This window comes from Mandrillus leucophaeus, unplaced genomic scaffold (genome assembly GCF_000951045.1).
Source record: "Mandrillus leucophaeus isolate KB7577 unplaced genomic scaffold, Mleu.le_1.0 Scaffold240, whole genome shotgun sequence".
In the NCBI taxonomy this organism is placed as follows: domain Eukaryota; kingdom Metazoa; phylum Chordata; class Mammalia; order Primates; family Cercopithecidae; genus Mandrillus; species Mandrillus leucophaeus.
The window spans coordinates 1,920,243-1,934,126 of record NW_012102477.1 but is presented as its reverse complement, the minus strand read 5'-3'; the positions used below and the strand labels follow the sequence as shown (position 1 = coordinate 1,934,126).

Genomic DNA, 13,884 nt, shown 5'->3' with positions numbered 1-13,884 from the left:
AATTAACCGGGTGTGGTGGCTGGCGCCTGTAATCCCAGCTACTTGGGAGGTCGAGGCAGGAGAATTGCTTGAACCCGGGAAGCAGAGATTGCAGTGAGCTGAGATAGCACCACTGCACTCCAGCCTGGGTGACAGAGTGACATTCTGTCTCAAAAAAAAGATGCAAAACATACAAGAAAAAATAGTCAAAGGACACAAAGTACCTCAAAAAAGAAACACAAATGGTCATGAACACAGGAGACATCTGCCTCAACAGGAATAAAACAGAAATTCACAAGTTTGTTTTTGGAGCATCAAAACACTCTCAGGCAGGCAAGAGCATTGGGAAAGGTAAATTCCTGGCCCCCCAGGACAGATCCGCAGCCCTCTGAAAACATGCACACCCTTGAACACACACCGCCCCTGGCGCTCAGCTTAAAAGACATAAATGGACAAGCAGAGAAAGCTATGTGGAAAAGAGGGGCTACAACAGCGAACCTCAGAAACTCCCAAGTGGCCCAGTCCAGGCCGCATCTGTCCACACCATAGTGACTTCAGGCCACACCCAGCAGATCCAAATGCCCAGCAGAGGAGGGCAGCGCCCAGCAGTCACAACCCACTCACCCCCTGGGCCAGCTGCCTCCTAAGCACCTGTTTCCAACTGTGCACTTACAATGTGCTCCTTGGCCAAGCGTCCAAGGCTGCTGAGGGAGGCAGTGACAAGGCAAAGGCACCCACCATAAGCCCCTATGTGTTCACGCTGCAATTCTGCACAAAGCATTGCTTATGTCTATAAGGTCTTACCAAGGGTTTCCGCCAGCCTGCTTCTCCAGTAACAACCTCTTCTCATCTTCGGAAAACTGTAAGTCCAGTTCAAAGGAGTTCGAGTCCAAATCATGGATGTACTGCTCTATGTTGCTGCCTGACCTCTGGGGCAGGCCCACGTCCGAGGCTGACAAGGAGTGTGAGGAGGAGGACAAGGACAACTGCATGCAGCCAAACTGGCTCAGGAGATTGTCATACTGCAGAGAAGAAGGAAAAGTGAGAACCACACCTTCACTTGCTTCTACAGTCCTAAAACCCCAGCCCCTCCTGGCACTGCCGCTGTCAGGCCTTGGGAGCTCACACACAGCAAGGTGCAAGGCGACAGGGTGGGCAGCCCTGATTCTCCTCCGTGGGACACCTGGCCACAGAACCGAGGCCTCACTGGATCTTGCCTGGTCGGGCTCCTCTTCCCAAGGGAATCAGGGTCACAGAAGGGCGAAGCCTCAGATTTCCTCTCCAGGAAGAGGGAACCTGGGCCCTTACCCTGCGGGCCCCGTGAATGCCAGTGCTGCCCCCGGAGGTGGGCGCTGGGATGCCTGCTGGGAAGAGAAGGAGCCCAAGGAGGCTTGGCAGCAGATCCATCGCACAGGCTGGCAGGCAGGGCCTCCGCGCAAGACCTCGTTGGGCCCCAGAGGTCTCAGGGGTCTGAGTCTGTAACAGATGCTACATACTGTGATTTGACTAAACACATTCAACTATTTAAAAGACATTCCTGTTAATCTCAGCAAAGATAAACTGAATTTACGGTAGACAACACTGCCTGTTTCTCTGGGAAAATGACAAACTAGTGTCGACAGTGGAAACTCACTCACTCATAAACGTGCCAAGCAGACAGAGCCTGCGCACTAACACGCTCCTGGGGCTGCCAAGGCTAGAGAACCCCTGGGTGGGGGCAGCCACATCCACGGCTGCAGGCCCCACATCTGAGCTCTGCTGAGGCCAACAACAAGGGGAAAGAAAAGGTGCCACCAGCAACGGCACCATCAGCAATGGCTGGGATAAGAGTACAGCATGCTCTTCCACGTCCTCTGTGCCTTCAGACGCAGGCCCTGGCTGCTGCCCCACACAACCCTCCACACACACAGCGTCCCCCATGTGCTCGCCCTCCTACAGCTGCACAACAGCCCCGCCCCACAGCCCTGAAGCCTCTCACCCAGCTGGGCTGGAGCGAGGAGCTCGCCAATGGGCAGGGTGGAAACACCCAGTGCTGCCGGCCCCTCCACAGGGCGTGGGCCTGCCCAGCCTGCTCGTCTCCAACACTGTCCAATGGCAACACCGCCCCAGCACTTGCAGGACCTCAGGAGAGCAGGAGCCAACGAAGCACCTGCTCTCCTCCTGCCTTGACCCAAGGGTGGGTACCATGGCCAACCTCCCTGCTGAAGGGGACGCCCAGTGCCCACTCCCCATGAAGGAGGGGGTGCAGCCCCGCAGGGAGGGAGGAGGTACAGCCCTGAAGGCTCCTTCCATGCTTGACGCCATTTGCCAAGACTCACTCACTGTCCCCATATGAGATCTGACCTGGGAGCTCCCCGCCTGGACCCACTCCAAGGCTTTCAAACCACACAGCTGTTCAGAGCTAAGGATGGGCCATCTAACAGTCGGCTGCCAGCACACGGAGCCGGACTTCACAGACAGCAACAGAACCCACGTATCAAGCAGCCCTAGCTCTCAGTAGGCCCAGGCACAGAGGCCTGCACAGGTACGCAACGTGTGCAAGCACACCCACCCCCACACTAAGAGCAGCTCTCCAGGCACTGAGACTGCAGACAACTAAAGCCTGTGCTGCTCCTTCAGAGCCCAGCTACCACCCTGGGAGGAACGGAGGACAGAGCCCACGGGATAACGGCCACCAGCCAGTCCCGAGCACAACCTCTGCAGCAACAGCAGGCCCAGCAGGGAGAGCACTGCAGCCCGGTGGCACCCGCCAGCCGTGACCAAAGACCATGTAGGAGCAGCTGGTGGCACAGAGGGTGGGGGTGAGGGCCTTGGGGGGCACAGAGGGTGGAGGTGAGGGCCTCAGCAGGGGGCTAGGGCCTCGGGGCTCCCAGCCCTCTGCATACATGAAAGCTACAAGTGGCCACGTCAGGCAGCACAGACTGCCTCCCAGGCCTGGCTCCCCTAGACTTTGGGCTCAAAGGATGTCGGGAGGATGAGAGGCGTTACGGGGCATTGGGAAACTTCATCTCCAGGAGGGGACACTAGCAGAAGTTTAGCTGTGGATGACTTTTAGATAAAATCTAGAATTCCCAGCTAGGTGCAGTAACTCATGCCTAAGACCCCGGCAGTTTTGGAGGCCGAGGCGGGTAGATCACTTGAGGTCAGGAGATTGACACCAGCCTGGCCAACATGGCGAAACCCTGTCTCTACTAAAAATACAAAAATTAGCCAGGCATGGTGGCACACACCTGCAGTTCCCACTACTTGGGAGGGTGAGACAGGAGAATCGCTTGAACCCAGAGCGGCAGAGGTGGCAGTGAGCTGAGATCGCGCCACTGCACTCCAGCCTGAGCGACAGACCAAGACCCTGTCTCAAAACAAATAAATAAATAAAATCTAGACTTCTTCATTCATGGAAAGTGGAACTCCGTACATGGTGCCAGTTAGAATAAGCCACAGTGACAGAAGTCAAACCAGAAAAATGGATCTCATGATAACAACACTTAAGTATGAGGGGTCATGGTGGAGGTGGCAAGAGGAACTCAGAGGAAACAAGGTTGAAAGTAGGCGACATGCCCGCCTCTCACAACACCCTCGGTCCCTTGGGCATATGGTCCATTTTCTCTACAAGAAGCTTAAAGAGCAAAGTGTGCTGAAGACCCCATGGCCGTGGTCAAGTTGGGAGACCAGCAGCCTCAGAGCCGACCCAGCACTGATGCAGACGGCGCCAGTGTCTCTGCCAACGCCACGTCCCAAAAGTTTAAGCACGTGACACTCGGGGTTTCTGTGGAAAGACAGGCAGTGTTCTGGAACATCTTGGACGCACAGCTGTACAAGCACCAAGCCAAGCGCAGATGCGACAGGCCGGGCAGGAGGTCCCGTACCTGGGACCCCAGGGCCAGTGCCGGGGTGCTCAGTATCCGGTTCTAGCAGCACCCTCTGGGTGGAAACTCACTAGACTGCCCCCAGCCATGGAAATGAGGAAAACACGAGCCACCCAGCACCTCACTCGCCACTGCCTCATGGCAGCAAAGACTACAGCCACCAACAGGCCTGCTGCCGTGGCACAGACACCCTCCCCTTTCGCCTGCAAATCACACGTGGGTCTGGCGCACAGGCATGGAGCCCAGTGCACAGAGGACCCAGTGCCACCCACCTCACCCGCCATCCTGGCCAGCTTACATTGCCATAGCAGTCCTCGTCGTCTTCCGACATGGCCGGCAGGTAAGCGGTGAGCTTCGGAGGCGTCTGCTGGTGCAGGTTCTCCCACGTGACAGACTCGAAGAATGGGTGTGCTTTAAGAGGTCCGTACCCTTCCATTTCCTCACAGCCTAACCGCTTTGTGGCATCTAAAACCTTAAGTAACAATCAAGACTAGTCACTGCCAGGGTGAAAACGTGATTCTGACCAAAGAAACCCAAACCTGGTGGCCAAGCATGGTGGCTCACGCCTCGAATCCCAGCACTTTGGGAGGCTGAGGCAGGCGGATCACCTGAGGTCAGGAGTTTGAGACCAGCCTAGCCAACATGGTGACAACCCGTCTCTACTAAAAATATAAAAATCAGCTGGGTGTGGTGGCGCGCACCTATAATCCCAGCCGCTCCGGAGGCTGAGGCAGGAGAATCGCTGGAACCCGGGAGGCAGAATTTGCAGTGAGCTAAGATCGTACCGTTGCACTCCTGCCTGTGTGACAAGAGCAAAACTCCATTTCCAAAAAAAATTAATTTATCTCATCTCATTATAAGTCCCTTTCTTTTTTTTTTGAGACGGAGTCTGCTCTGTCGCTCGGGCTGGAGTGCAGTGGCGCAATCTCGGCTCACTGCAAGCTCTGCCTCCCGGGTTCACACCATTCTCCTGCCTCAGCCTCCCGAGTAGCTGGGACTACAGGCGCATGCCACCACTCCCAGCTAATTTTTCGTATTTTTAGTACAGACGGGGTTTCACTGTGTTGGACAGGATGGTCTTGATCTCCTGACCTTGTGATCTGCCTGCCTCAGCCTCCCAAAGTGTTAGGATTACAGGCGTGAGCCACCGCGCCCGGCCTATAAGTCCCTTTCAATTTCCACGTGCCTAATTCTTGATAGGAAACTACTGTAGCGGGAATAATAAAAGGAACTAAAATTAAAAAAAAAAAAGGAAATAACTGTACCATTGAGCATTTGCTCATCAACGCTGCACAGCATGTTAAGTTACTGGTGCTGGAGCGTCCAGGATTATGACAGCGCAAGTGGCTGCAGACCCTAGTTCGTGACATCTGTACATTTCAGCTTTAGAGTCAGCTACATGAAAATTTTAAAGACCAGCCCAGGTAAAACAGAGAAGAGAGGTTAGTCTGGGAAAGGTACATCAGTTTATATTCTAGAAACAGAAGTTTTCTGACCTTCCTGTGCCTTTGGCCCTGGACATCCCTCCTCACCACGACTCTGGGAGCGGGGTCAGTCTTGCCCCTGCAGGTGGCACCAGGATCGCTAGGCTCCACAGCCACTGGCTTCTCCCAACCTGTCTCACCTCTTTCCCCTGGGGCTGAGGTGTGGGATTCATCAGTCCCTGGAGGAGACAGCTCTGCAGCCTTCCAGGGTCCCAGCAACACCCACTCCACAACCGCAGGAGTGTGCTGGTCCCAGTGATGATTCGCTCTCTTTGCTAATTACTCAATTTTTCTTATTTTAGGATTTTTAACTATACACTGTAAAAGAATCCTTGCTGTTGTTCATTGTATTTTGAGACTGAGATTCCTTTCCACCTGTGCGAGAAAAGGAGTCGAGCCTTAAGAGGCAGCGCAGGATCCCAGGGCCTGCCTCCCCATCCAGTTGCTCTGTGGGGGATGGAGGGGGCAGCAGGGGAACAGTACCCAGTACTCTCCAGCAGATACTGAGAAGTGAAAATAAGTACTCAAAAGGTTTGGGTTTTTTTTTTTTTTTTTTTTTTTTTTTTTTTTGAGACAGTCTTGCTTTGTCGCCCAGGCTGGAGTGCAGTGGCGTGATCTCAACTCACTGCAACCTCTGCCTCCCGGGTTCACGCCATTCTCCTGCCTCAGCCTCCCAAAGTGCTGGGGTTACAGGCGTGAGCCACTGCGCCTGGCGACATGAGATGTAATTATCTATGCTCACTATTAACCCTAAAAACACCATTTTTTGTGAACACAGGAACCTCCAGGAAAGCCACTCAGAGAGCAGTTTCAGACGACTCAGGGTGTCCCAGATCCCCTTTCCAAAAGGAAATTCACAATATTTACCAAAAGTTTCTCCACGAGGTCTCTTGCCTTAGGGAAGAATTTTTCTGGAAAGTCATATTCCAACTTAATGATCTTCTGAAATATAAGATACTCATTTCTGTAAAAAATTTAAAAAAAAAAGTCATCCTAGGCAGGATCCCAGAAGCCTCCACAGGCAGGGATGAGCGCCCCGGCCTCGCAGCACTGCAAACACACCCCGGCCCTGCATGCCAAGTGCCCCCACCTGGGCACGGCACTAAGTGCTGCCCTCCCCCACCCACCTCGATGCCGGAGGGACTGCCGGCCGGTGGGGTGCACCCCAACAGGCTCCAAGGCCCAGGAAACGCTGTCTCCTTACCCAGCTCGGAATGGTGGGAGTCCTGCCACAAGCTGGTATATTATGCATCCAAGAGCCCAAAGGTCTGAACTTTAAGGTAAGGGGAAAACAAAGGAAAAAAGACATGTGTAAAATATAGGTGACAAGGCCAGCTCAATTTCCACTCTGTCCACATGGCCCCAGTTTCACCTCTAATGCAATTCTGTCCTTTAAGACCAGTGAGGTGTGAGGGTGGGGAACCCGCCCTCTGGAGAAGCCTCCCAGCGGCCTGGGCCCAGAGGGTCTGCATGCGGCAGGCACCGGCGGTCACTCAGCTGTCCCCAAAGCTTCGCCATTTCCAACAGGGCTTACTAACGTCCACACACACCTGTCATCCTGAAGCAGAGCAGAGCTCACTCCTGGCACCACGTGGCTACAGACCAGGCAGGGGGCAGGATGGGACAGAATGGGGCTGACCCTGTTCCAGTAAGACAACCAAGAAAGCTGAAGGAAGCACCCTCCCATCAGTGCCGGTGGAGGGCTTGCCAGGGACAGGAAAGTGCAGCACAGGCGAAATGAATGACCGTAACATTCACACTTGACTTTCTTTAGTGTTTAGTTAAAATGGGGAGCAACAAAAGAAAACAGGCAGCAGAGCCTCCACCTTTCAGTGTGGAAGCAGCAGAGAGAAGAGGGGTGCTGGGGGCAGGGCTGTGCCTGGACCTTCACGAGGTCCTCTCCAGAGCATGGAATTCAAGCAGAAAGGGATTGTGGGGTAGTTTTTCACCTCTGTGAATTATCGAATGTTTTATCAGAAACAATTACTTTGCAATTTATATTTTTTAAATACAATACAAAAATAAAAGGGGAAGCCAGTATTGCACTTCCGGAAAGCACGTGTACCAAGGGTGTATCAAATAAACGTTCAGTTAGACCAAGTCATGCCACTTCCTGAAATCCAAACCGAGGAATTCAGGGCGGCCCCTCACTCAGTCCAGCAGACCCTGTCTTGCCCACTACAGGGACAACTAGAGGGACACCCTCACCCCGACCCCAGGCAGAGACCTCCTCTGCCCGTGCAGGTTGGGTGGCGGCTCAGAAACACGCCAGTGTGTGAATGAATGGAAACCTCTTCAACGCACGACAGCAGAGATAGGTCCGTGAACCACAGTCTTCATGTGACAGAAAACCATACACTGATAAAGACACACACCAGTCATTCAAATGACAGGGGGAAGCGCCCATTACATAATCACGTAGGGCTCAAAACCACCTGCCCAATGTGACTCAAATGGCATAAAAGCCACTTAAACAACTATAAAATGCATAGAAAAAATTGACTGAAAAGCCATACACCTGTACGCCCAATTATTATCTGTGACTATAAGTGGGTCTAGAGACTTATTTTCTAAGAACTCTTCATAATTAATTTCTCTTTTTCTTTCTTTCTTTTTTTTGTTTTTGAGACACGGTCTTACTCTGTCACCTAGGCTGGAATGCAGTGCCGCAATCTCAGCTCACTGGCACCTCTGCCTCCGCCTCAGTCTCCTGAGTATCAGGGTCTACAGGCGCTCACCATCAGGCCCGGCTAATTTTTCTTATATTTAGTAGAGAGACGGTCTCGCCATGTTGGCCATGCTGGTCTCGAACTCCTGGCCTCAAGCGATGTGTCATCCTCAACCTCCCAAAGTAATGGGATTACAGACATGAGCCACCACGCCCGGCCTCTTTCAAATTCTTCTTTTTTTTATTTTTTTTTGAGACCAAGTCACGCTGTTTCCCAGACTGGAGTGCAGTGGCACGATCTCCGCTGACTACAAGCTCCACCTCTCAGGTTCACGCCATTCTCCTGCCTCAGCCTCCCGAGTAGCTGGTACTACTGGCTCCCGCCACCACGCGCTGCTACTTTTTTGTATCTTTAGTAGAGATGGGTTTTCACCGTGTTAGCCAGGATGGTCTCGATCTCCTGACCTTGTGATCCCCCCGCCTTGGCCTCCCAAAGTGCTGGGATCACAGGCGTGAGCCACCGTGCCGAGCCTCAACTCTTTATAATAAACATTCCTAACAATGTTTAATATCACATGATTAAAAAATTCAAAAACAGAAAAAGAGATGCAGAAATGCCTTCCTCATAATCCTATTCCCTCACCCGATAGACAACTACCATCATCCGTGCAGTGTCTATCCCTCCAGAGAACCTGAACGCGCAAATGAGAAAACGTGAATACACATTCCTCCTTTTTCCCACAGGGCAGGATCCCATGTGTATATTTGTAGAGCTTGGAGATCTTTCTGGATCAACGCTAAAGTGGCCTTCCACCCTGAAGGTAAAATCTACAAACAAGGAAACGCTAGCTCTTAGGTGGTGACCACACGCACTTTGAAAGCCGGGTACGTCGCGCCCCCACCTGTGGGAGGGACTGTCCTCTGCATCGCAGGATGCTGAGCAGCTCATCCTCCCCTCCCCCGCTGGGTGCCAGCCCTACCCCTGCCCCAGCTGTGACAACTAAAACTGTCCAGACAGGGCCAAGTGTTCCCAGGGGAGCAGAATCACTCCAGTTGGGAAGCTCTGACCTAAAGCAGTCTCTGGCCACGCTAAGAACTCAGTATCCGGCCGGCCGCCATGTCTCACGCCTGTAATCCCAGCACTTTGGGAAGCCGAGATGGGAGGATCACCTGAGCCCAGGAGTTCAAGACGAGACTGGGCAACACAGCAAGAACCCATCTCTATTTTAAAGAATAACTGAATAATAATAAAAAGAGAACTCAGTATCTGCTGGTTGAAAAAAGTTAAAAGAACAAAACCGAAAAAGCCTGGAGGCGGCCAGGACGCTGAGTGAGTGCTCAGAACCCTTCCACCCACCCACCACGTTTGTGCCATGGCCCCACCTCCCACAGTTTTTCCTGAAGCTGTCAAGCTCAGACATCCAGAACTGCCGTCCCCAGAATCATTCATTCTCTCAGAGTGGCTCACTTCACTCCAGGAAGGTGGCCCCTTGTAACCTGGCGGAGCAGGAGAGCGGCAGCGTGGGACTCCTGTGGTCCTGTCAACTCACGAGGGCACCAGCAGCCGAAGCTGACTCCAGCCCTCAGCAGCACTTGACTGGCCCGAGGCAGGAGGAACCCCGGCCCCACCCTGATTCCACACAACTGCTCCCTAGACTTGAAACTCCAGACTCTGATGCTGCCTCTCAGCCTGCCATCTACCTCCCAGCCACCCTACACAGCACCTCAGACTTCTCACCAACCCTTGTCATCAGCTCCCTGGACATCCTCCCCCCACACTGCCGGTGGCTCCCTGGCTGGCGCTTCTCCACTTTCCCCTCCCGTGACCCACACCGGCCCTGCAGTCTCTCTCAAAGACCCTCATGCCTGCTGGACGCCGCCACCCTCCCACACCGGCACCCTCCAGGGCCTCCCTGCGCTCTGCGGGACCCTGTCCCACTGCAGCTGGTGTGTGGCCGAGCAACCCTAAGGCCAGGCTCCCTGCCCTCCACCCCGACAGGGGGCAGCACCAAGGAAGCCTGGGCTCCGTGCACATGAGAGCCATGCTTTCCTCACTGAATAGTGTTTCCTAAAGAAAGAATTAGGCTGGGCATGGTGGCTCACGCCTGTAATTCCAGCACTTTGGAAGGCCGAGGCGGGCAGATCATAAGGTCAAGAGACTGAGACCATCCTGGCCCACATGGTGAAACCCCATCTCTACCAAAACTACAAAACTTAGCTGGACGTGGTGGCAGGCGCCTGTAGCTACTCGGGAGGCTGAGGCAGGAGAATCGCTTGAACCCGGGAGGCGGAGGTTGCAGCGAGCCGAGATGATGCCACTGCACTCCAGCCCGGAGACAGAGCGAGACTCCGTCTCAAAAAACAAAAAACAAAAACAAACACAAAAACGATTAAATCTGCAACCAGAAAGCATCAGCAAACCCAGGAAGCTTAGAATACAACATTAACGTATCACGTGTGTGTACGCCACGAAAAATACGCTTTGAAATGCGAAATGCTGATTTCTTTCAAAGTATGCTTAGCTACTTAAAGGCCACCAAATTCACTCTCTCGAATATTAATTTCTATGTTAAAGAAAAGGGAAGTACGGCTTAGATGAAAGTGGTTTTTACCTCTTACAGGCGGACTTCTCCGTGAGCAGCTCTGGAGAAACGTACTGCGCTGTTCCCACGAATGAGTTGGCCCTGGCTGCAGAGGAGAGAGAAGGTCACGCTCGGACTCACGATCTGTGACAATCCAGGGCTGCGAGGTGGGTGTCGCACATGGCGGACCATGCACCCCCAGGAGCCAGACTTGTCCAGGCCACACCGGGGCTGGCTCACGGCTCACCTGCTCAAAGACGCCTGCCTGACATCTGGACACTGGCACCCTCCACCCTGGCGCTCCCACCCGACACGCGCCTGGAGAGCGAGCTGCACACAAACGTCCAGTGCATTCTGCCGGTGGCACCCGCTCAACGGAGGGCATGAGGACACGGTCCTGGCTGGCTCACTGCAGGACCTGGGGTATCCAAACGTGCCCAGGTACACAAACAGTTGCAGGCCAGAAACAACCTCCTTTCCATCACAAACAGCTTGGGAGCTGAGGCGCTACAAAGGGAACAAGACTCAGGCCTCCAGCCCAAGGGCCTTCCTCTACAGAGGAGCTGTGACAGAGCAGAGCCACAGCACGAGCTGGCCCGGGGCCACCACGCAGCTGCTGTCCACACCGGCCCTGCCTGGGCCGGTTCTGAGTTGTCCCTTCCACCTGCCCTCCTCCGGCCAGGCTGAGAGAACCTCACAGCCTCTGCTGCGGGGACCCGTTCCCTCCAGTGAATGACTTTTTTGCGGACTTCATGACTGCCCAGGTGCGGGGGCTCACGCCTGCAGTCCCACTGCTTTGGGAGGCCAAGGCAGGAGGACTGCTCTAGGCCAGGAGCTTGAGACCAGCCTGAACAACATAGTGAGACTCCGTGTCTAGAAAGAATTTCAGGAATTAGCCAGGCATGGTGGTGCACCTCTAGTCTCAGCTACTTGGGAGGCTGAGAAAGGAGGATCGCTTGAGCCCAGGAAGCTGAGGGTGCGGTCAGCCACAATTGCGCCACTGTACTCTAGCCTAGGCAATAGAGCCAGACCCTGTCTCAAAAAATAAACAAAAAACAAAGACTTCATGGCTGCATGTGCATCCTGCCAGGACCCTCAGTGATCCTGCCAAGAACACCAAGGACATCCGCAAACACGCCCCCGCCCCCGCTGGCCTAGAGGAAAGCAAACCAAACCAAGAGCCAAAAACAAACGAAGCCATTCAGCCCTGCAATGAATCAAAGAAATGCAAATTAGAACACGACAGCCTATCACATTGGCAAAGGGGAAAAAGAATAAAAACACATAGCGCTGGCAGGGATCTGAGGGGACAGACGCCGCGCTACGGGTGGGGCTGTAAAATGGCATCGCTTCTGGGGGCAATTTTCCAATGAGCGTCAGAAGTCACAAAGATGTTTGCCTCCCTGACCCTGCAGTTCCCTCTCCATGCCGGATCTGTCCTTCAGGGTCCGGTGTGGCACAGTGACGAGGGCTGCGTCTGCCGGCAGGACGGGACGCCACTCGCTCCATCTACCTATTCAGTGTTTCTGTTCTTTACTATCATCGAGTGTTGCTTTTGTGACTTGTATTTTTTTAAATGCCATCATTAAAAAGTCTAAAAATGTGTCTTTCTCCTATGGAGAGATGTATATAATGCATAATTAAATGACTGAGGTTGTCGTGCAGCACACAGAGCCATATGTGTTTTTAAACAGCAACGCTGTGCACAGAGCAAGTCTGTGCACCAACACCCGCCCCATCTCTCAGACGAGTGCTACATAGCGAGCTGCCACGCTGGTAGGGCCCTCGTTGCTGCTACCGCTGCTGCTGTTCTCAGCTTCCTGCAGCCGGACTCTGGGCTCGGATCTCCCGGAATCCTCCCTGCCCACTCCACCCTCAGGAGCTCCACCCTCAGCTCCTCCTCGCTCCCCAAGGGTCTTCCCACACTCTCTTCTTTCCTTAGGGCTTGCCCACCCTCACCCTGCCACACCTTCCTAAAGGTGGGACTCCGAGCCTCTGGGCATACGCAAAGTCACCGCCTTGGAAAAGGACATCTGTTCTTAGTTAATCTAGAGACAAACAGCGCCGCTAGAGTGTGGAGAAGATGGCTACCCTTGGAATAATGTTCCAAATCCATAAAATACACAGGACTATAGGAGAAAGCAATTATAATTCAATACACGTATCAAATTATTGCAGTGATGGATCTGTGATGTAGTAATATGTGACCGGCATGACACAGCAGCGGGTCACGCCGCAGTAACCCGGCAGCGGTGCTCGGCACAAGTGGCATGGCGTCACTACCGTGATGTGACCCCTGCAGCATGACATGAGAATACCTGTGACTTCTGACGACAGACATTTGTTGCTGATGTTCATAATGGAAGGAAATGGTACGCTTTGCTGAAAGGTTCGTGAAAATTAGGAATTTCCTCCTATCCAGCCTCACGGATCCCCTGACTTCTATCTGTGACATCCGAGCTGAGAGCCCCAGATAGAGCGTAAGGAAACCTCAGAGACCACCTAGTTACTTCTCCCGGGAGGCTCAGAGACTGGCCAAAGCTCACGCCTCTCCAGCTGCTGGAAACTCAGGCCCAGAGACCTGCACTGGCCGCTGCTGCCCCCGCATGCCACGGGACTACCGACAGTGAGGTCTCGGCTGGGTTGTTGTCTCCACCCTCATCAAAGAAACTCCATGGACCACCCATAGTCCCCCAGATCTGCCAGTCATACTTGGAGGGGGCACTGGGGAGGGAAGACCTGAAGAAGGGATCCTGAGCTCACGAGACACCCACACTCTCTTCAAAGCCAAGGGTGCCGGCTACCATCTTGTCCACAAACCCACAAAGAAGCACAGAAGAACGCTCCACAAAATGTGACTACCCTTTGGACGACACACCAGCAAACCAAATGCGGCAACATCTGAAAAGGACTAGGCACCATGACCAAGAGGATGTATGACACAGTGCAAGACTGGTCCAAAATACAAAAAGCAATGCGTTGCATCTCATTAGAATAAAGCACTAAGGAAAACACAGGACCACCTCGATAGACATAGAAAATGCAGTTAACAAAAATTCCCCACCTCTATAGGACAAAAATATGGAATAGCCGAGGCACAGAAGGGAGGGCCCAGAGTCTGACAGAGGGCACGCACGGCCTAAGGCCAACATCGTGCTCGACGGTCAAACACTGCACGCTCTCCCTACGACCAGGGCGCCCTGTTCACCACGTCCAGTCAACACCGTACTAGAGGTCTCAGCCAGGGCAGTTAGGGAAGAAGATAAAAGGCAGCCAGGTTGAAAGGGAAGAAGTAAAACTAGCTC

General features: G+C 53.5%; 1 protein-coding gene across 1 annotated transcript in view; it reads right to left on the bottom strand.

The window, feature by feature from the left end:
• Nucleotides 1-13,884, bottom strand: part of PDPK1 (3-phosphoinositide dependent protein kinase 1) — a 52,303-nt gene that overhangs the window by 17,406 nt on the left and 21,013 nt on the right. The window contains 5 exon segments of the mRNA XM_011982641.1: nucleotides 784-1,001; nucleotides 4,144-4,317; nucleotides 6,197-6,293; nucleotides 6,534-6,602; nucleotides 10,610-10,685. Of these exon segments, the coding sequence (XP_011838031.1) occupies nucleotides 784-1,001; nucleotides 4,144-4,317; nucleotides 6,197-6,293; nucleotides 6,534-6,602; nucleotides 10,610-10,685 (634 nt within the window).